The sequence below is a fragment of the Chelonia mydas genome, chromosome 9 (genome assembly GCF_015237465.2).
Source record: "Chelonia mydas isolate rCheMyd1 chromosome 9, rCheMyd1.pri.v2, whole genome shotgun sequence".
NCBI classification, from domain to species: domain Eukaryota; kingdom Metazoa; phylum Chordata; order Testudines; family Cheloniidae; genus Chelonia; species Chelonia mydas.
The window spans coordinates 75,581,140-75,603,133 of NC_057855.1; the positions used below are offsets into that span (position 1 = coordinate 75,581,140).

At 38.2% G+C, this 21,994-nt stretch overlaps 1 protein-coding gene across 6 annotated transcripts in view; it reads left to right on the forward strand.

Moving 5' to 3' along the window:
- LOC102946904 (fibronectin type-III domain-containing protein 3A) overlaps positions 1 to 21,994 on the forward strand; it is an 82,288-nt gene that overhangs the window by 15,935 nt on the left and 44,359 nt on the right. For 4 of the 6 annotated variants that reach the window (XM_037908170.2, XM_043521671.1, XM_043521668.1 and 1 more), the window contains 3 exons: positions 8,874 to 9,011; positions 18,519 to 18,594; positions 20,057 to 20,133. In XM_037908170.2, the coding sequence (XP_037764098.1) occupies positions 8,901 to 9,011; positions 18,519 to 18,594; positions 20,057 to 20,133 (264 nt within the window). In that variant the 5' untranslated portion in view covers positions 8,874 to 8,900. Of the gene's footprint in view, positions 1 to 8,870; positions 9,012 to 18,518; positions 18,595 to 20,056; positions 20,134 to 21,994 lie in introns of all 6 variants that reach the window. The other 2 variants (XM_007055272.4, XM_043521670.1) reach the window with 1 other exon arrangement.

Genomic DNA, 21,994 nt, shown 5'->3' on the forward strand with positions numbered 1-21,994 from the left:
GAATTCATATGCTCAACATAAAAGAATTAACGTCGCACTTAGTGGGGTTGTTCTGCAGGGAAGTGGAAAACAAGTGGCAATGAAAGGACAGTTATTGTTGGTGGGTGAACTCAAATGAGTATTTCTTGGTTGGCACATTTGAAGTACATTTAAATTGCTCTTTTTTCTTTTTTTTCAAAGACAGGAAATTCAAAATCAGGGATAAAAACAAAACGTATTAACTATAATAAATCTAAGATGTATACAGATCACTCTAGCAATCTATGTGGTACTGTAATTAATTTTTCACTGTTTATGCATTCTGTTTAGCTTCAGCTCATTGCTTTATTTGGACAGTTAAATCTGATTTGGTTAATCATGCTCATGTCTTGAGAGTTATGCTTTAACAGGAAGTCTTTTTACTTTTTCAGAAATTTGTTTTTAGTGTTTGTGAAAAATCTTTTGCAGATCCTAAATGTTGGGTCTGAATTATCTGGCAGCTCATTTTAAATATCATTTGAAGTGCTTGAAAAGTTTGACACCTACTAGACAGAGCCAACATGAAAGATTTGAGGGTGGCCTTTTATTAGTGAGGTCCTGGGCCAACATTGTTTCTTTACAAAATAAAAATCACAATAGATCACATGAGACTATGTATATGTGTGTGGAATTGTATTACTTATTGCCAGTAACGTTAAGTCTGCTGAGACCCACTGGAACACAGTTCCATGGTTTTCTCAAGGACATGTGGTGCCCTTCTGGGGAGACTTTTGGGTACTGGGAAAATATTTTGATGTGAGTCCTAGTCAGTGGGTCTAAAATGTATTAAATCCAGAAATAAATACTGATATAGCATCTGAGTCCAACAAAAGGCAATTATATTTTGATTTATACAAGACTGTAGGAAAAAAATCCATACAGACATTGAGTATAAACAACCTTTTTTCCTTGGAACATGCTAATTTGCTTTCTCTTCCTTCCCCCTCCAGTTACATTAAAGTAGATACTGCTACTAATTAAGAGCCTTGTACATGCTGAATTCTTACTTCAGGTATTAAGATAAAAGTAGATTATTCAAAAGTAGCATGAATGTTCATAAAAATTAGTAAAATTGTTTCTATCAGGAAAAATCTGACTCAAAATACAGTACCAGCCCTGATAAAACAGCTGTCAAAAAAAGCACTGCTGCTTTTCTGTGGAATGTTTTTCCCAATTTGTTTTATTAGTTGTCACTTCTTTTCATGCAAAACTCGCTGTGCTTACTTTCTTTAGACCATTAAGCTGTGAATATAAATGACTGGATTTTCTCTGCTTTTACAAGTCTGCCTATGACTTTATAATATCCACATTGCTTTTCTTAGGAGATTTATTTCACTATAAACTTAATTGTTGTAAATTGTTGCCATGCTGTTAGTGTTTTATACCAGTTGTGAACTTTTTTATATGTTGAAAACAAATGCAAGTTTTTGCATAAAATAAGGTGTAATGTCTTGTCAAGGAAAACTAATAATGACTTCATATCTTAACTTCTTGTTTTGATGGCATTTCCGTTATACAATCCCAATGGATATAGTTTTAACAACTTACTTGGCAAAAGACTGTTTGATTTTTTTCCCCCTTAATCTTAAACACTGCCTATTAAGCTTAGATGCCATCTGTTAAGTAAAAGTCTGATATTTACCATTTCCTGTATATTAATATTGCATATACATTTTACTTTTTGATTGAAGTAAAATATATTTTAAAAACCTTTTTTTTAATTTTTTTTTTTTTTTAACAAAATGTTCTTAAGTAAAGAATTTCATAGTTCAGGAAATAATATCTAGTGCAGGGGTTCTCAAACTTCATTGCACTGCAACACCCTTCTGGCAATGAAAATTACTACATGACCCCAGGACGGGGGACCAAAGTCTGAGCCCTGCTGCCGGGCCGGGGGGACGGGCCGGGACACAAAGCTGAAGCCCTAGAGCTTTAGCCCTGGTGGGAGGCCTGTAACCTGAGCCTTACCACCCAGGGGTGAAGCCCTTGGGCTTAGGCTTCAGGCCTGGGCAGTGGGGCTTGGGCTTTGGCCCCAAGGCCCAACTAGTCTAAATGCTAGTCCTGGCAACACCATTAAAAGGGGGTTCTGACCCAGTTTGAGAACCGCTGATCTAGTGTCACTTCACTGCTACCCATTTCTTGTTATCTGTTTGGTTGCTACATTTTCCTGTTTATATAGCCCCCCCCCACACTTTCGGACTCCTTGTGTTCATTGAAGCACTTGGTAATACTGAGCCAAAGTCAATGGGAATCCATAATAATTGTAGCAGCGTGTTACAGGGAGCAAGAGAGAAGGGAAGGCTGGTGTTTCAGCTGTCACGTCTCTGCGTTTCTCCTATATCTGGAAGTGAGGTCAGTCACAATGCTACATGCATCCAATGAAGTGGGTTTTAACCCACGAAAGCTTATGCCCAAATAAATTTGTTAGTCTCTAAGGTGCCACAAGTACTCCTCGTTCTTAATGTTATGTACAGTATTTGTTTTGTGGGAAGCTAGTCATATAGACTTCTCTCTGTTTTTCTTAGGCAGTCTCTATTACAAAGTCTTCTGTGGAAAATGTTGCTTTCTTTTGTAACTTTTCTTTTTAAATATGATTACCTGAATTATACCATCAGAATATTGAATTGCTCAAGTGTACTTCTGAGGGAAAGTTTAAATATGAAACACTTTTACCTACTTTCTTTTTACCTGATCTTCTAGTAGTGTCAGATGAAAGTTTATGAATCTTTATATATTATGCATACAACACATAGGGTATCTAAGCATAGCTGCTTCAATTCTGTGTAAACAGTAATCCAGTATTCTAGAATTCAGCTCTTGGGAGGCTGTAGGAGAATCTTCTTAAGTGTTAATTTGGCTGGCAGTCTCAAATGCCAGTGTTCAAAGGGACTAAAAACTATATTAGAACAAAGCAGCATAATACAGAAGTAAACGTGTGATCATAACACGTACGTATTATAGTGTACTTAATCCGTGGAGTTAAATGAACTACTACACAAAGTTGAAACAAAAATGTGAGGCTTGCTGATGCTTGTTAAAGTATTGTTGAATGCAAACATAACCAAGTTTCTTCAGTTTTTGTATCTTCCATAATAAAGTCTACTAGAACCAAAGATACTTAGATACAAAAGTTAGAATATTTAATTTAATTGCATTTTACTATTTTTCACTTTTCAAGCACAGTTGCCAAATTTTATATGCAGTTAACTTCAGCTACTAAAGTTTAAAAAGAATATGTACTGAAAATAACTTGAGTAACTACTTTTAGGGATGAATGACGCATTTTGATGTTCTACTGATTTTAAGATTCTGTTACCAAAACAGTACTGTTGATAGCTTGTTTGTGGGAAGCACTGCAGATTGGCAGACTAAATCAAAACTCTGTATTTCTTATGAGTATCAAAAGAATACAGAAGCTTTGTTTCTTATTTTAAAAAATAGTAGAGTGCATCTTATACCAGACCTTTAAATCATACTCCAACTAAACAGAGGTTTGGAAACAGATCCTCCAATTAGTACATCATTTGGAAACCTCTATGGAGAAATGAATCTGGCAAAAATTGCATTTGTAAAATCTGATTTTACTAAAATTAACGGGTTAAATTGCATGCTGACTTGAAAACCTACACTGTACGGTGACAAAGTCCCCGAAAATCTAGCTACTGCCCATGGATTAATTCTCAGAATATGCTTGTGACATTCCCTAGGGTACAATCTGGACTGTTGAACAACTGTCTCCTCAATTTTCCAAAATGAGGTGCCTTTTACACTGCTTTGCTATGAGAGCAACCACTCCTGGTCTGCTCTCACACAGCCTCTAGCATGTGAATTACTCCCAGCGGTGGTATTTGAGTGCTCTGGCCAGCCACTCCTGAATTATATTACAGAGCTACACTAGCAAATTCCCAGTCCCAGACTTCTCCCCAGAAATGTGCTTCTTGTGCTGCCCATTACTCGCCTGGACAATACAAGCTCCTAAAAAATCCATTAAGAGAAAATGATCTGCACAACCCTTGTTATCTCAAATGGAGTTTCCCAACCAACTTCAATCCAAACACACACTGGTTAAGATAAAACAAGTTTATTAACTACAGGAAGATAGATTAAGTGATTACAAGTAATGCGGCATTAAAGTCAGAATTGGTTACAAAGAAATAAAAAGGTAAAACGCAAACTAATGCCTAACTTAACAAGCTATGTGACTTCTAAGTGAAAGTCTATCTTACCACACATTCTAGCTGTTTTACTGGCTGAATCTTCCAGCCAGGATCTCTCCCAAACCTGTTTCCTGTGTACCTCAGGTGTTGTGGTTGCTGTGAGTAGACATAAAGGGAGAGATGATTTGTGTCCTCTGTTCTCACCTTTTATAATTATTTTCCTCTTTGAAAATCATCTCCAGCTGAGGTTCAGGACACAGTCTGTTTGCATGGGAACCTCCAGCTGTTCCATTGCCAAAATGTAAATTTCTCACTTACACCCTTCTTCTGTCAAAGAATGGCTGCTTAACCAGGTGATAGTCCATTTGACCTGGCTGTGGTGTCAGTTTGCCTTTTGTCTTTGAGGACTGGTTTGTGCCTGCTTTTCTAAACTTGGAATATGTCTCAATATCTTAACTTTTATGTGCAGTGTTGCCACACCTATTTTATCAGAACAATAATGATCAGTACATCGAGTTTTTCAAATGATCCCTCACAAGGCATACTTTGTACAAAATCAGTTATTTTGTTGTAAAAAGGGTGAATTTAGGGATACAGACTGTCACAATGCTTTTGCAACTCAGAAAACTACAAAATAGCGCAATCCATGATGCTTTCAGATGGAGTTAGTTTCCTGCTTCAGGTTGACCTAAATCATAATTTTGGAATTTGTGTATTAGTTCATCTTTTACTAATAGTAAAAGGGTGGCATGTGGATTTATTCAGCGCAAATAGCTATCCCAAGCTTTACAAAAACTAATTTTTACTGAACCAAAACTTGGATGTTAAGCTAATAATTTATCAAGTTAAATTATTGCACTATTTCATTGCAGTATTGGCCAACAGACTAAGCTAGACTTATTTAATAAATTTTGTTAAAATAGCATATCCCACCAATGACAAATGGGGTTGAAGTTTTGGAAAGTAAAGTTTCTTCTTTGAGTGATGGTCCCTGTTGGTGCACATCATGCGCCTAGAACCACTGAACTTGAAAGCATTGTCCATTGGTCTGTGCATGCACCCTGGCTCACATCATGCCTCTGACCAAGGGGATAAGAGCAGGACTGACAGACTCTCTCTCCAGTTCCTTCTCACCACTACATGGTCTGGGTCGGAATCTTTAGTGTCCGCAGCTTTGGCTTCATTTTACTAAATAAGAATCATCTAGTTTGTAAACAGTTTTAACAGTTTTCCTGTTTAGCATCAGATTAGTCATGCACAAGGAGTCATGGCTCTATGCATCAGGGTTCCCTAGGGAGGTCCAGAATAACATCGAGGACCTCCTCTTCGATTAATCGCACCTCTTCAATAAAAGACGGATGAGTCCCTCCATACCTTGAACAATTCCAGGGCTACCCTCTGCTCGCCGCACGCCTGCCCTTAAGAGGAAGTTTCACCACCAATCTGTCAAATCTAAACACATGGATCAGCACTACTATTGCTGCCCTTCTCCAGTCCTCTGGGACCTTAACTATCCCCAGAAGTTCTTGAAGATAATTGCTAACAGTTCCAAGATTGCTTTCACTGGTTCCTTAATTACCCTGTGAGGAATTTCATCAGGCCCTGCCCACTGGCATACATCTAACTTATCTAAATATATTTCTTTTCCTATTCTGATGTGTTCCTTCCCTAGCGTAAGCTTTGTTCCAAACTGTTAATGTAAGAAATATAAAGTTGCAGCACTTAGTACATAGGGTCTTGATTATAACTGGCGCCTCTAGACACCACTGTAATAGAAGTAATAGGGCTGTGAATTCTTACTATATACAGTATATAATCAGAAAAATTGATTTGGGACACCACAGGACATGAGGGAGTAAAGGCTGAAAACTTGTATTTTACTATGCTGATTACTTTCATGCTGCAATAATGTAGCATTTAAAAATTGTCAATAGAAGTACACCTTCAAACATAAGAGCATTCTGAATTAAGGCTGCCACAACATAGTAATAATTATATCTGAAATTTCCTTGAGGTTGCAGTATTCCTCTAGATACATTATTTTATGTTTAGAAGTTTGAGACTGGGATAGAAACTTTAAATATTTATTTGAAGTTGCAGGTGTCAGGATAATTTGTATACATATTTTTGCAATTTGATATTTTTATTTGAATGCTGTTTCCTTAAGGGTTTTTTCTTAGCTGTAAAGTATTTATTTCCATCTTCTGAGATGACTTATTCTTAGATCAAAGACAGTCTTGCAAAATTTTGGATGACTCATGTATGCTAAATTCATGCTATGGATAATTTTAATGACGTAGCTTTAAACCACTAAAAACAGGATTGGTACAGTGTAAGCCATGTGACTTTCTTACTTTAAGGATTGCTAATGGCAACATTAAAATTCAGTTATTTTAAGTGGAATAATTATATGCAATCAGATATCAATACATTTTTGTTTGCAGCAGATCAAAAATATCATTGAGTGAATGATTATTTTATTCAGGAAGCAAGTAACTTACTAATGTAGGCATGCTTAAAATAAACTTTGTGGGACAATTTCTGCCCTCACACCTGTGCAGTCCCATTTGTTCTCTTAAAATGCCCTTGCTAAAAGCACAGCTAAAAGGTGTTTGGTGTCCAGTGACATTATTTATTTGTATTTGGTAGTGTTTGATATTTCATAATATGCTGAGAAGTTACAGTAGCTTTGAACTAAAACTACTGCTATGTCAATTATCATGAGAGCTTCCTCTGAGTGAGGGAAGTTTTCAGTTAGATGTTGTAGGTCTCTTTGACCTTGTCTACACCAAGGATTTCAGGGATTTCTCGCACCTTCACTGTAGAGCAGCTCTGAACAGGGTTAGATGGCACGGTGACAAAAACTACATCAGTCACTCTACTTTAGTGCTCCCACCATTGCTACCGTGGTGTAAATGCATTAAGTTCTGAAATAATCACAGGAATCATTTTTCCCCAATATGGAGCATGATGCAGCAGACTAAAAGAGAATTTACTATTATACACTGATTTAATAATTTAATAAACTGAAATACTCAAGGCCGCATTGTAGTAATCTGTCTAAATTGTAGAAGATGGAGAGGGAGAAAGAAATATCAGCTAAATGTAATACAGCATTTCCTGTATCCTGTTATCCTATGCAGCACATTAGACTTCATAAATATACAGTAGACCCCTCAGAACTGTACAGCACTCCTCTTCCCTTCTCCAATGTGGCAACCACAGTCCAGTCAGTAGTCTTTCTTGCTGTTAATTTTGATACTAACTTTTTGATGTAAGTGAAGGGGTTAGGTTCCAGGGGAATTTTTTTCACCAAACAAAAGACTAATACATACATACACACACTAAGTTTTAAACAAACAATTTAATACTGGTACACAATGACGATGATTGTGAAGTTTGGTTGAGGTGGAGGAGTCAGAGGGTGGGATATTTCCCAGGGAATGCCTTACTGCTAAATGATGAACTAGCAATTGTCTGAGCCATCAAGGATTAACTCTCACACTCTACAAGGCAGCAGGAAAGGAGGAAGGGCAGACAGAGAGACACAGTGTGAGTGAGAGATGCACATTTCCCCTTTAAGTACACTGCCTTGTTAATTAGATTAGCAAGCTGAACTGTAGCTGCTGCCAGCGCAAGCTCCCTCCCTCCTTTCGTGTGTCCCTGCTCTATGGAAGATGAGGTAAGTGGGGTGCAGGGGGGAGGGGGACACCCTGACATTAGCCCCCCCTCCTTCTCCCCACCTCCCAACACACACAGCAAGCGGGAGTCTAGGGGAGCAGCACATGGCAGTGGGACAGCTGAACTGCTGGCAATTGATAACCTGCAGGGCAGCTGCTGCACAGGGAACTTAGGGGAGCAGGGAGCTGATGGGGGGGAGCTGCTAGGGGGCTGGCGGTCCACCCTGGTTCCAACCACCCACCAGCTAGCTGCAATGGGCTGTTCTTCCTACAAGTAGTGGACAAAGCAGGTGGCTGCCGCCAAACGACATTAGAAGGGAGCATCGCACAACTTTAAACGAGCGTGTCTAATTGATCAGCAATGAAACAAAGTTAACTGGGACGACTTTAAGTGAGGAGTTCCTGTATTTACTTCTGATTTCTACGTGATAGTGCTCTTTCAGTTTAAAGATGCATACAGTGAATTTCAGGAACTTACTTGCAGAAGTAAGGTTCTGTATGGCACAAGTCTGTTCCTTAGCATCACACGCAAGAAAATGTTTTGGGCTTTTAGTGTGTCTAATGTAGTGGGCCTATAGATACACCCAATAAATATTGCTTCAGATTAAAAACTACTAAATGTCCTTGGAATTAACAATAATTTTTGCTTTCTTTTTTTTTTTAAGTTGCAGTGATTTTGAAAGTGGCTCTTGTAGTAACTTTTTTTGTCTCAAATTGAAATGACTTTAACATCTTTGGGATAATTGCTTTTTTGTGGAGTAAGGAAGTCTGATATTTTGTTCTTGGAACTTTAAAATGTCAGTGAGTTGATGAGAGTGTCAGTAAAGGAACCAATTCATATAAAATCTTTCTTCTGAAGAAGAGAATCTAAGCTGCTAAAAGCTGCTATATTTTTCTTTTCAAAGTTTTGATAGACACCTCATGTGAAGGGCAAACTTCTATAAAAGTGAGGCTAGTAAGAAAGTTATTAAAATAAAAATAGCACCCTAATCTTGATTCCGTGTTTTCATTTCAGCAGGTGGTTGATGTTCAACACTGTCAACGAATGGTCATTTTAGCCATGATGGCCGACCAGCCACCACCATTAGAAGCCACACCTATAATGAATGAAGTGCCACTTCTACCTCATATGGTTAATGGGGACAGCATACAACAGGCAAGTACACCTGTAAAACTAGAATGCATAACAGTCAGTTCAGACTTTGCCTACTATGACATTAATCGCCTAACAAGCTAATTGGAGTGATGCATATTTCAACACTGTCCATAATTGGGCTATGTTTTATAGAGCAAGTAGAGAAATTGTGCTTGTACTACTAACAATTCTTGTTTGAAAACTCCTTGAAAATTGGGACACTAACAGGAAATGGAAGGGAAGTCAGAGTAGTACTGATACTCCAAATCAGAGTTTTTCTGTTGCTGTCTTCAGTCTAACTTCAGACACAAATACGGAGAATGGAAAAAAATCACTAAGCATATAGAAGGTTATGGAATCATGAAAATAAGAATTGTTAGCATTTAATTTCAGAAAGGGGAGCTACACAAAAATGAGGTTAGTGAAACAGAAATTAAAAAGTACAGTGCCAAAAGTAAAATCCCTGCAAGCTGCATGAAACTTTTTAAAGACACCATAACAGAGGCTCAACTTAAATGTATACCCCAATTTAAAAAACATAGTAAGAGAACCAAAAAAAGAGCCACCATGGTTAAACAACAAAGTAAAAGAAGCAGTGAGAGGCAAAAAGGCATCCTTTAAAAAGTGGAAGATAAATCCTAATGAGGAAAATAGAAAAGAGCATAAACTCTGGCAAATGAAGTGTAAAAATATAATTAGAAAGACCAAAACAGAATTTGAAGAACAGCTAGCAAAAGACTCCAAAAGTAATAGCAAAATTTTTTTAAAATACATCAGAAGCAGGAAGCCTGCTAAACAACCAGTGGGGCCACTGGACGATCGAGATGCTAAAGGAGCAGTCAAAGATGATAAGGCCATTGCGGAGAAACTAAATGAATTCTTTGCATCGGTCTTCACTGTTGAGGATGTGAGGGAGATACCTGAGCCATTCTTTTTGAGCAACAGATCTGAGGAACTGTCCCCAAATTGAGGTGTCATCTGAGGAGGTTTTGGAACAAATTGATAAACTAAACAATAATTTTCCAGGACCTGATGGTATTCACCCAAGAGTTGTGAAGGAACTCAAATGTGAAATTGCAGGACTTCTGTCATCTGTAAACTATCATTTAAATCAGCTTCTGTACCAAATGTCTGGAGGATAGCTCATGTGATGCCAATTTTTAAAAAGGGCTCCAGAGGTGACCCTGGCAACTACAGGCCAATACGTCTCACTTCAGTACCGGGCAAATTGGTTGAAATTATCGAAAAGAACAAAATTGTCAGACCCATAGATGAACATAATTTGTTGGGAAATCGTCAACATGGTTTTTGTAAAGGGAAATCATGCCTCACCAAACTACTAGAATACTTTGAGGGTGGTCAACAAGCATGCAGACAAAGGAGATCCAGTGGATATAGTGTATTTAGATTTTCAAAAAGCCTTTGATAAGGTCCCTCACCAAAGGCTCTTAAGCAAAATAAGCAGTCATGGGATAAGAGGGAAGGTTCTCTCATGGATTGGCAACTGGTTAAAAGATAGGAAACAAAGGGTAGGAATAAATGGTCAGTTTTCACAATGGAGAGAGGTAAATAGTGGTGCCCCCCAGGGATCTGTACTGGGCCCAGTCCTATTTAACATATTCATAAACAATCTGGAAAAAGGGGTAAACAGTGCGGTGGCAAAATTTGGAGATGATACAAAACTACTCAAGATAGTTAAGTCCCAGGCAGACTGCGAAGAGCTACAAAAGGATCTCACAGAACTGGGTGACTGGGCAACAAAATGGCAGATAAAATTTAATGTTGATAAATGCAAAATAATGCACATTGGAAAACATAATCCTAACTATACATATACTATGATGGGGTCTAAATTAGCTGTTACCACTCAGGAAAGAGATCTTGGAGTCATTGTGGATAGTTCTCTGAAATCATCCACTCAATGTGCAGCAGCAGTCAAAAAAGTGAACAGAATGTTGGGAATCATCAAGAAAGGGATAGATAATAAGACAGAAAATATCATATTGCCCCTCTAAATCCATGGTACGCTCACACCATGAATACTATGTGCAGATGTGGTTGCCACATCTCAAAAAAGATTGGAATTGGAAAAGGTTCATAAAAGGACAACAAAAATGATTGGGGTATAGAATGGCTTCCGTATGAGGAGAGATTAATAAGACTGGGACTTTTCAGCTTGGAAAAGAGGTGATTAAGGGGGGATATGATAGAGATCTATAAAATCATGAGTGGTATAGAGAAAGTAAATATGAGAATGAGTAAATAACACTTCCTTAATACAAGAACAAGGGGCCACCAAATGACATTAATAGGTAGCAGGTTTAAAACAAACACAAGGAAGTATTTTTTCACACAGTTTACTGTCAGCCTCTGGAATTCCTTGCCAGAGGGTGTTGTGCAGGCCAGTACTATAACGGGGTTCAAAAGGGAGCTAGATAGATTCATGGAGGGTAGGTCCATCAATGACTATTAGTCAGGTTGGGCAGGAATGGTGTCCCTAGCCTCTGTTTGCCAGAAGCTGGGAATGGGTGACAGGGCATGGATTGCTTGATGGTAACCTGTCTGTTCATTCCCCTTGGGACACCTGCCATTGGCCACTGTCAGAGAGCAGGATACTGGGCTTGATGAACCTTTGGTCTCACCCAGTATGGCCATTCTTATATTCTTAATAAGCAGTAAAGCTTAGAGAGAATATTTCTCACTAGACAAACTTGATTGCTTTGTTATAGAATTACAAAATCAATAGAAGAAAAGTGTGTATTTGGATTTAATAAAGTATTTGATAATTCACAAAATCTTTGATTATAACAAACTGTCTTAAATATAAATACCAGTCTGGATTAGAAATTGGTTGCAGTACCATAAAGAAATAATAATGTTGGAAGGAGGTGTAGTAGGATATAGCAAGGACCGGTTAGGTTGGTGATATTAAATATCTTCGTTAATAATCTACAAAAAGGAGTTCATAGCACACTAATGAAAATTGTTCATGCTAATTTGGAAGGAGATCAGAATATCAGTGAGGACATAAGAATAACACGAGTGCTTACTGAGATTAGAACTGTAGGCAAAAAAAGATGATGATCAGCTTGGTAAAGTGTAAGCTAGTACATCTAGGGAACACTAAACTAGAAGTGAGTTTGCAATTGGATATGGCATTCTAAAGGTTACTGCATTGTACTAAATATAAAGAGGAAGTGTTATGTGACCTAGAGATTATAGTCTCTGTACGCTTTTAGCGTGACCACACTGGAAAATGCTATATTAGGTTCCGGGCATCTCATTATTTTAAAGATATTGATAAACTAGAAAGTGTTCAGAGAAGGAACAAGCAAAGGAATATGTTATACTTTTACCAGCAGAATTTAAATAGCGGGTGTGGATTTGGGGAAATTAAGAGTTTATATCACACAATAAACAAAAGCTAAAAAGCATATGAACTAGCCTACCCTAGCATTTTAGCAAGGTGAAATCCCTCTTTTTAGACACTCATCAGCTGAGAGAATATTCAAATAGCTGATGCATCATGTTACACCAGAAAAATAGTAAATTGAAAGTTAGTGACCAGTTGGGTTTCAGGAAGACCACCAAGAAAGGGAGGTTCCAGTAATTAAAGTGAGAGATGCTGAGGACTGAGATGAGATGGTTTTGTGTGTGAGCAGGGAAGAGTGGGACCTTGGAGGTGCTGAAAGGAAGAAATGAATGACACTATTTGAACACAGCCTGACTGTGAAGAATAGAGGAGTGAAAGATAATTACCAAGCTCTGGCCTTACGTGACTTGTAGGATGGTGGTTGTTTCAGCAATAGCGAATAGGAGAGAGTGGGAAATGTTTTGGAGGAAGAATAACGTGTTCTGTTTGCGCCATGTCAGGTTCAAGTTGACAGCAAGTTTTTCAGAAGGAAGCAGAGAGATAGGATTGGATAGAGGGAAGAGAGATATGTGAGTTGTCAACACAAAGTTGGTAGTTGAAGCTCTCCGTGGATGAGATCACCCAAAAAGGGTGTAAATGGAGAAGAGAAGCCAAAGGCACAGCTTGCAGAGCGATTTCCTACAGGAATCCTAAAACAGAGATGCCATCGTTATTGGATTTAAAGCAGCCCAGCATCATGTCTTAAATTATGTAGCAATCCCTGAGGCAAAAAAAAAAGGTAGGGCTGGGTGCTGCAGAGAAACCCTACTGCTATAAAAGCTGTAGTAGCTGTCATTCTTCCCTAACTTGTGGCAACCATTTTCCTCAGCCAAGTCTTCATGCAGCAGCGAGCCATCAGGAAAATGAAAAACTCTGGTAGGTTCAAGAGCTTCATCCAGCTGGAATTTTAACTTGATCTACAGAGTTATAAAAAAGATAATCAGATCATTGGGGAACTTCATCTCTGCTTCTCATTGGTTGAGGAACCCATGGTACCTGAAACTAAAGGAAGTTTCATTCCATCTGTCCATTTTGGAGGACTTCCTGACTGTGTGATTTACTAAGATCTGGCATGTTTTACATCATAGCCATTATGAGGGCAAACGTCAAGAATAGATTCTCAGAGTTGCTTTGGCAATGACTTATTTAGCATCTGCACTGTATTTAGGAGGAAAATATTTTTGGGATAATGTCGCAAGACTAGTGTTTAACTATTCCAGCAGCAACTGACATCTGGTGTGTCTTAAACTGGGCTAGGCAAGGGGCAGAATGCTAGTTATTAAAAGTCTGGTCTGTAGTGATTGGACCCTACAGAGAAGTGTGTCCTTGTGGGAGCTGCTGCATGGATTCTCCCAGGTTCCAGAAACCACTTGGTATATAGAAACCAGTTTAGTTTAATCCTGAATACTGTCATAATCCTCTCTCTGTGTAGGATATCAAAAACTTATTCTGAAGGTGTTCCTGGCAGCCTTGCTTAGAAGAGTGAATGGGAAAACTGAGTGCTGATTCCTGCAAAGAACCTTAAGCTTATATTTTAACATGTTGTTCTCTGGACATTATCTTCTTCCTTTTCCCATAATAATTGATGCAAATGAGAGCAGATTAAACTACTTAGTGCGTCACAGATTTGTGTTATAAGGACTTGAGGTTTTAGAATCCTGGTATTCATTCCCTCTGCATCAAAGGCTTAAGAGGGCAGACATCATCCATCTAGAGAGTATAGAGTTGGAGAAAGTCACTCATTGGGGAGAATTCTTTTTAACAGTGGTAAATTTCTAAATTCACTTAAACAACTAATTTTGCAGTGTACTTTCACTTTGAGCAGCCGGGGTGATTTCACTTCTGAAAATTTTGAAGACAATATGCCATTTTACTTACATATATTAAAATAACATGTGGCAAAGTGTTGGGCTGTTGCAGCATTTGGCAGAATGATCATTAACAGAAGGCAATTAGCTATTTCCAAAGTCCTATGTGTCTGGACTTCTTTTGAGAATGAAGAATTTTCTGTAGTTAATTCTATAAGTGCAGTGATACCTTTCTGTATACTTCCTCGAATTTTAGCATACCGTGTTGTGGAGAGGTTGTTATAAAGTTACTGTTTGAGTTATTGATTTCAGTTTCAACTGTGACCTATGAGCCTACAGTTCACTTAATTTATAGGACAATCTCTTCAAAAGAACACCACCTCCTCTTTAGATTTAGAGGCAAACTTTACAGACCAGGCCCATATCTAACTCAGTTGTCATCTGCCAGAAGGTTTGAACTACACTTCAGCAGCCAAACTGTTGTGCATATGAGACTAGCCATAGTGTAGGAATGATTCTCCACCCCCCCTTACATCTGAACAGGCCATAGCTGAAATTGTTTAAAACATTAATATTCAGCTAATCAAAACAATACTTGTTATAATTAAAAATTAAATCTCCAAATTACTTTCTGTAATGATCATAAAATCAATGCTGTAGCTGGGATATGTTGATGATGTTTTCATCCTCTGGACAGACGACTTCAGCTCCCTCATAGATTTCCACCACAGCTTCAGCAATCACCATCCATCCATTAAACTCTCTCTGGAACACTCCCACACTAGCAACATCTTCTTGGACACCACGATCAGCTTCAACAATGGAACCCTACAGACAACTCTATATGAGAAACCCACCGATCACCATACCTACCTTCATAGATCCACTCACCACACCAAGAAATCTGATCTCTACAGCCACATAGTGTGCTCCAAGAAGAGCGTCTGGGATATACACCATAATACACTCAAATCCACCATCACCAAATAAAAACACTCAACCAGAGAAGTAGATCACATCACTGGATGGGCCAGTCAAATACCTCAAGACAACCTACACCAGCATCTGCTTACCCTATGTTTAGGCTTGGAAGGATTAGGTTTTAATTGGTAAATGTTGATGATTTTCATACACTCTCAAACCAATGAAAAAATACTTGCATAGATGATTATCTAAATTTACAATTAGACAAAGTAAGAAATCCGCTTGAACTTAATGAGAGTTTGATTTAAGCATATTGACTTGTGATGTAGACTGTTTTTTTTTTAATGGCTACAAATGGTTATAAAGCTTTAACCTTTTGAATTTTAAATTATTTTCAGTCTCCCCTATTGCTTGCTCCCTTACAGTTTCCCATAACTGTGGAAATGTGCATCAATAAAATAGAAAAAAAATGCTTAAAACCCATAATTTTGTGTAAACTGGAAATTTAAATGGATAAAAATAAAAGTTTAAAAATATACATTGATATTATCCAAAAGCCTTTAAAAAAATCAAATGCTAATAAGCTTACTTATGTTGCACAGCAAGAGTCTGTAAATCCATGTGTGCCTTTGAAGTAATGAGAGGTTCAAGGTGGGTTACTGCAGTGTGAGAGGTGTGCAGTTGGGAGAGAGCTCTAATGCATTCTGCTGTGGCTTTTCTGCCTTCCTAATATGCCTCATGGCAGACATTGAGGATTTAACTATTTGAACCATTTAATATAGACAGTGTTTAGGATCCCTGTGGTTTTAGCCATTGTAAAACTAGCATTCTCTTGTGGTTATACTATGTATACTCTGCTCCTATAACCAACTGAAAATGTAGTTTGAGATGTAGGTTGAACCACAGGCAAAACTTCACTATAATACATGGTTTAAATTGTCCCCCAGCCATCCTGGTTCCTGGATGAATTGGCAGGGTATCAAGAATGTAAGATTAGTTGGATGTGATGCCATTTATTTTAAGGCAAATTATAGCTCATTGTTCAAAGTAAAAATTAGTTAAATCTGTGTGGTGTTGTGTTGTTTTTTTTAATTCTTGACTAACATCAGCAGTAAATAATCCCTGAAGCCTTTTTACTTTCCTTCATTCTTTAAAGGAGGCAAAGATTAAATGTCCATAGAAAAACCACCAATATACAAAGTAAATACTTAGTTTTTTAGTGTAGTGAGGTTTTTCTGTATTACATAATATAACTACAATATTGGGTCAGACCAACTGTCCATCAATCCCCTTATGCTGTCTGACAGTGGATAGTACCAGAGCTTCAGGAGGAGTGTACAGAACAGGGCAGTTGGATTGATCTGCTTTTGGCAGTCGGAGATATGGGGTTGCATCTATGATCATTTGGCTAATATTCATGGACTTAAGATCGACCAATCCTCCATGAACTTAGCTAGTTCTTTTTTAATCCAGTTATACTTTTGGCCATCATAACATCCCACGGCAGAGCATTCCACAGGTTAATTGTGCATTGTATGAAAAGGTGCTTCCTCTTGTTTGTATTAAACCTTCTGCCTATTAACTTCATCAGGTGACCTCTGATTTTTGTGCTGTGGGAAAGGATAAATAATTTTCTAATCACTTTATCCACATCATTCATGATTTTATAGACATCGATCAGTTTCCCCCCCCTTCAGTTACCTCTTTTCTAAACTGAACAGCCCTAACTCTCCTCATATGGAAGCCTTTCCATAACCTTGATCATCTTTACTGCCCTCCTCTGAACCTTTTCCAGGTCTGCTATATCCTTCTTGAGATGAGGCAACCAGAACAGGACACAGTATTCAAGCTGTGGGCATACCGAGGATTTATATGGTGGCATTATGATATTTTCTGTCTCATTTTCTATCCCTTTCCTAATAGTTCTAACATTGTTAACCTTTACAGTAGGGTGTAAAAGGTAAACACAAAGTAGAAAACAGGACAAATAATCCTCAGTGAGCTCCCTCAGGTTTTAAACTGAGTAGCCTCTGCATGCAAACAAGCCAGGCACTTAACATTTTATGTGTATTCCATTGGGCTGTTAATTGGAACAACTATGATCTTGACACTTCACAGCACATGTAGGCAAAAATCTGGCGCATATTCATTTTGAACTGACTAAAATCTTGTTTAATCCCTGGTTAAATGTGTTTCTTTTCCTTTAAGACTTTACTTAATATTGATTAAATAAGCTTGTGTCAAAAGCAAGGAAATTAGTATATACGGCTTCCAGAGTTTTGTTTTGGGAGTAACATAGAAGCCTTTTTGTGTGAATTGGAGGGCCTGTATTTATCTGTATTTACTTTACAGCTGTGGTAGTGTTAACTTGCCAACAGTTCCTGTCCCTGCACAGCTGATCAAAAGGTTGTAATAAACAATTGTAATGTGCCACTGTTTGAGTGTGTAACTTGCTGTCCTCATCCCTTCTGCTGCAGCTCCTCCAAAGAGAAGCTATTACAAGCCATAGACCAAAACACACACTTGTAAAAACAAACTGAGAATTAACTTAAAGCTTAAGGCAATTTTTAATGCTTAATTGTATTGTTGTACAGTGGTACAAATAATGGATTATAAACATATTTTCAATATAAAATATAATGCACAAGGGTTTTGTCTTCAGAAATAAGACTGACACAGACTATAACCAGAGGCTTTATCTATTTCAAACAGTCAGATACAACAGTCAATACATATCTATTTGATTATAAAGGAAAATTTTAAGTAGGTTGAATGTGTCTAGGAAAATTATAGGCTGCTTGTCCTCAAAAAGAGAAGGCATGGAAAATATTAATGACCAAGTTCAGAAATAATTTTATGAAGAAAAATTAATTGGTCTTTGGAGAACTCATTGTCAAACTATATTTTAACCTATTTTCAGTGTGGAAACTCTTGAGTAAAATATCCTCTTGGGTAGAACATCTTTTATAAATACTCTCTGTAGATGCCCGATCTTGTCAATCTAATTCTGAGGCGGTGTCATAGAGAAGACTGTAAAGCAAAATGTATTGACTTTGCATAAAGTATTTATTTCTTAGATCATGTGGTAGTGGTATTTAAGTAAAAAAGGGAAATGGCATGGAAAACAAAGTTGACAAATTCATCTGTAACTAGGGAGGAAATGACTGGTAAGTATTATCGGAACAATTTTGAATGTTTCAGAATAAAGGATAACTATAATTTATTGAGACTGATGGGAATTCAATCCACATTATTAGTATTTCTAAACTTGCCCTATTTGCATCTATAAGAAATTTTGTAAGATGAGACTTGAAAGGAATTTTTTTTAAATCTCTAAAATATTTTAAATGACGTTTATTGAAATTACTGTGTTTTTGTTTTCAGGTTATACTTGTGCAGGTAAACCCAGGAGAAACTTTCACAATTAGAACTGAAGATGGACATATCCAGTGTATCCAAGGTAAAAGAAAATTCCACTGAGTTCAATCAAATGTGTTAAACAGAAAAAAAAAAAAAATTTAAAAGATTCTTCATAAAACTACTGCCATAAGACTTCCACTACATAGTCATAGGTATGTTTACATGTTTTCAGTCATACAGTGAATGAGTCTGTTCAGTCTGTACTGTAAGCATGAATAGGAATCCACTGGAAAATAAATGTTAATCTTGAAGAGAGTTAAATATCTTGGATGTACTACATCTTAACAAACTTCACTGGTTATTTATAAAATATAGTGCGGGCCAATTTGAATCTTGTCTTAATTAGATAACACTATTGACTTGTAATGATTGTGTCAGGATTTTAACACTTCAGTTTATTGAGGGTTTTAGCTACCTAACTCCAAATTACTTTAATATGTATTGAATGGCAAAATCTCTGTGCAATCTCTGGGTAAGGAATTATGTCCATAGCCTCCGTTTGTCAGAGGGTGGAAATGGATGGCAGGCGAGAGATCACTAGATCATTACCTGTTAAGTTCACTCCCTCTGGGGCACCTGGCATTGGCCACTGTCGGTAGACAGGCTACTGGGCTGGATGGACCTTTGGTCTGACCCAGTATGGCCATTTTTATGTTCTAACACTGTGGTATTTGTAGTCTGTTGCTATTCAGGAGTAAATACTAATATCCATGTAGTTACAGGGAGCTTGTTCCATAGTAGCAAATGGCAAGTCTGCAGATTTAAACATTGGTTTAAAAATGTGCTTCATATGATTATATTATATAGCACAATACTTCCAAGATCAGCTTTCTGAAAATAATTGTTGTATTCTCTTAACAAAAATGGTTGCTGTTTTTTACAAGTGCAGATAGCCAGAGTAATAAGTAATGTTACTTTAATTCTACTCATCAGAAAGATAAGAAAACCAGCATTATCCTATACAGATATTTAAGTAATATCTCGTATGTGAGAGCATAAAGCAGTTATGATTATTTCCTATCCACAGGTGTGTTTTTAGTAAACCCAAGTAGTATACATACAAGTGGAGCATTTATATGGGGCAGTATGACGAAAAGTTTCCAAACGCTTTAGTGAGGCATTAAAATTGTATTCCATGCACTGTTTTGAGTGAACGCGAATCACGCCCGTGAACAGCAGTGACTTTATATCTGCTGATGAACACTATTAAAATATTTTTTGCGTTTTTTAAATGGAAAAAGTACACACTAAGATTTGCTTACCATTTTCCTAGCTTTTAAGTCCCGTTTTTAAATTCAGTTGTCTAAAGATGGTTGGATAAATATGGATTGGCAGCCTATGTAACTTAGCCACGTTTTTTTTAAATGAATGAGAGCTTACCTTTAGGCCATCAAATAAAAGTGGGGAGGGGTGGGGAGATTTCTGACTGTGTAAAATTTGGAATTCCCACTGTGGTAAAAAGTGCTAACACTTTTAAATCTTACACTTTTTTTCCTTTTCAGGTCCGGCACATGTTCCTATGGTGTCACCAAATGGTTCTGTGCCTCCAATATTTGTGCCTCCTGGTTATGTATCTCAGGTAAGAATTAATTTACAGTTTTTTGTGCTTTTGCATCAGAAGTTACTGCTCATCACATCCCTAATAAAAATGAAAGACAATTTCTAAAGCTGCTTAATAGCTGTAGAAATCATGGTTTCCTTCACAAGACAGATCTAGTATATCAGGTGTCTGATTTGTGCACAAAGGCTGAGATTTTCAAGAATGCCTTTTGACTTGGGTATCCAATTCCAGTACAAATGGGAATTGCCTGACCAGTTCCCTTTGATGGCTTTGAAAACCTTAGCAATATTTGTCTTTTATTGGCAGTAGGAAAACCTAATGTAAGTTGGAGAGAATTCTTTCAATACCAGTCTGATTGATGAGTTTGATAGTCATATTCCACAAGTGCTACCACTATTCAGTAAGAGCAATAGTTGCTTCCAGACATTCCAGTTGTGTGATCATGGATATATGTAGCGGAATACAGAGCCTTTCACCCTTTAGCTCACAGATTTGATTTACTCCCAGGTCAGCCATTACCAAAGTAGTTATCTGACTGTTTGGGATCTGTGCTGACATGTGAAAAATCTTAGTTTCTTATGGCACCTCTCACTGTAGTATCTAATCCCAGCACAGGTAATTCAGGTCCATAATCTAAATCGGGGTGGGCGAACTTTTTGGCCCAAGGGCCACATCTGGGTATGGAAATTGGTTGGCCATGAATGCTTACAAAATTGGGGGTTGCGGTGTGGGAGGAGGTGAGGGAATCCAGCTGGGGGTGAAAGCTCTGAGATGGGGCAGGGGATAAAGGGTTGGGGGTGCAGGAGGGTGCTCTGTGCTGAGACCGAGGGGTTCGAGGGCAGGAGGGGGATCAGGGCTGGGGTTGGGGCATGGGAGGAGGTCAGGGATGCATGCTCCGGGCAGCGCTTACCTCAAGCAGCTCCCAGAAGCAGCATGTCCCCCATCCAGCTCCTACATGGAGGCGCGGCCAGGCAGCTCTGTGCGCTGCCCCCTCCACAGGCACCGCCCCTGCAGCTCCCATTGGCTACAGTTCCCAGCCAATGGGAGCTGCAGGGGCAGCATGCAGAGCCCCCTGGCTGCCCCTAAGCGTAGGAGCCAGAGAGGGGACATGCCGCTGGTTCCAGGAGCTGCATGGAGCAGGGCAAGCCCCCGACCCCGCTCCCCGGCGGAAGCTCGAGGGTTGGATTAAAACGTCTAGAGGGACAGATGCGGCCCCCGGGCCATAGTTTGCCCACCCCTGATCTAAATCATAGAGAAATCTGTTCTTGCCCTTCCCAGATTCTAGCAAGTTCTATTTGGAGTATGTGGATTTTTGTTTTAATGTTTAAGTATTAAAGCTCTCCAGATATGTGAAAAAGTTTTATTAAAAAGAGGAATTTTGCAGCATGTTCAAAAATTGGTAGTCTAGTTTTAAATTAATTGAATCTCCTTTTGGAGCTCATTCCGTTGCCAGACTCCCTCAAGCAAAACACTAACTCTGAGACCTAATTTATGCATCACCTCCAGACTAGATAACAAAACTCAGGACATTACCTGTTAAATGCATTATCCCAGAGCTGCCTTGGGTCATGGGTTGACCTACGTGGATGGCTTTGAAAAATCAGAAACAGAATCTTACACTGTTGATGCAAGGGACTTGGGAGCTAGCAATGGTTATAGGTAGAAGAGTCATATGCTTTCGATTGTGTGTCTGCATTGATTAAACCTTTAGACCAAGATATAGTAGATTAATTTTCTGTTTCTAGGAAATTGTGAATGAGTGGTTCACTGACCAGATTCTTGTAGGAGACTTCATCTATTCCTCTCATAAGTTAAATGTGGAGAAGGCGGCATTTCTTTATACTATTGCTATATTGTCATCCAGGATTAATAATTAGCC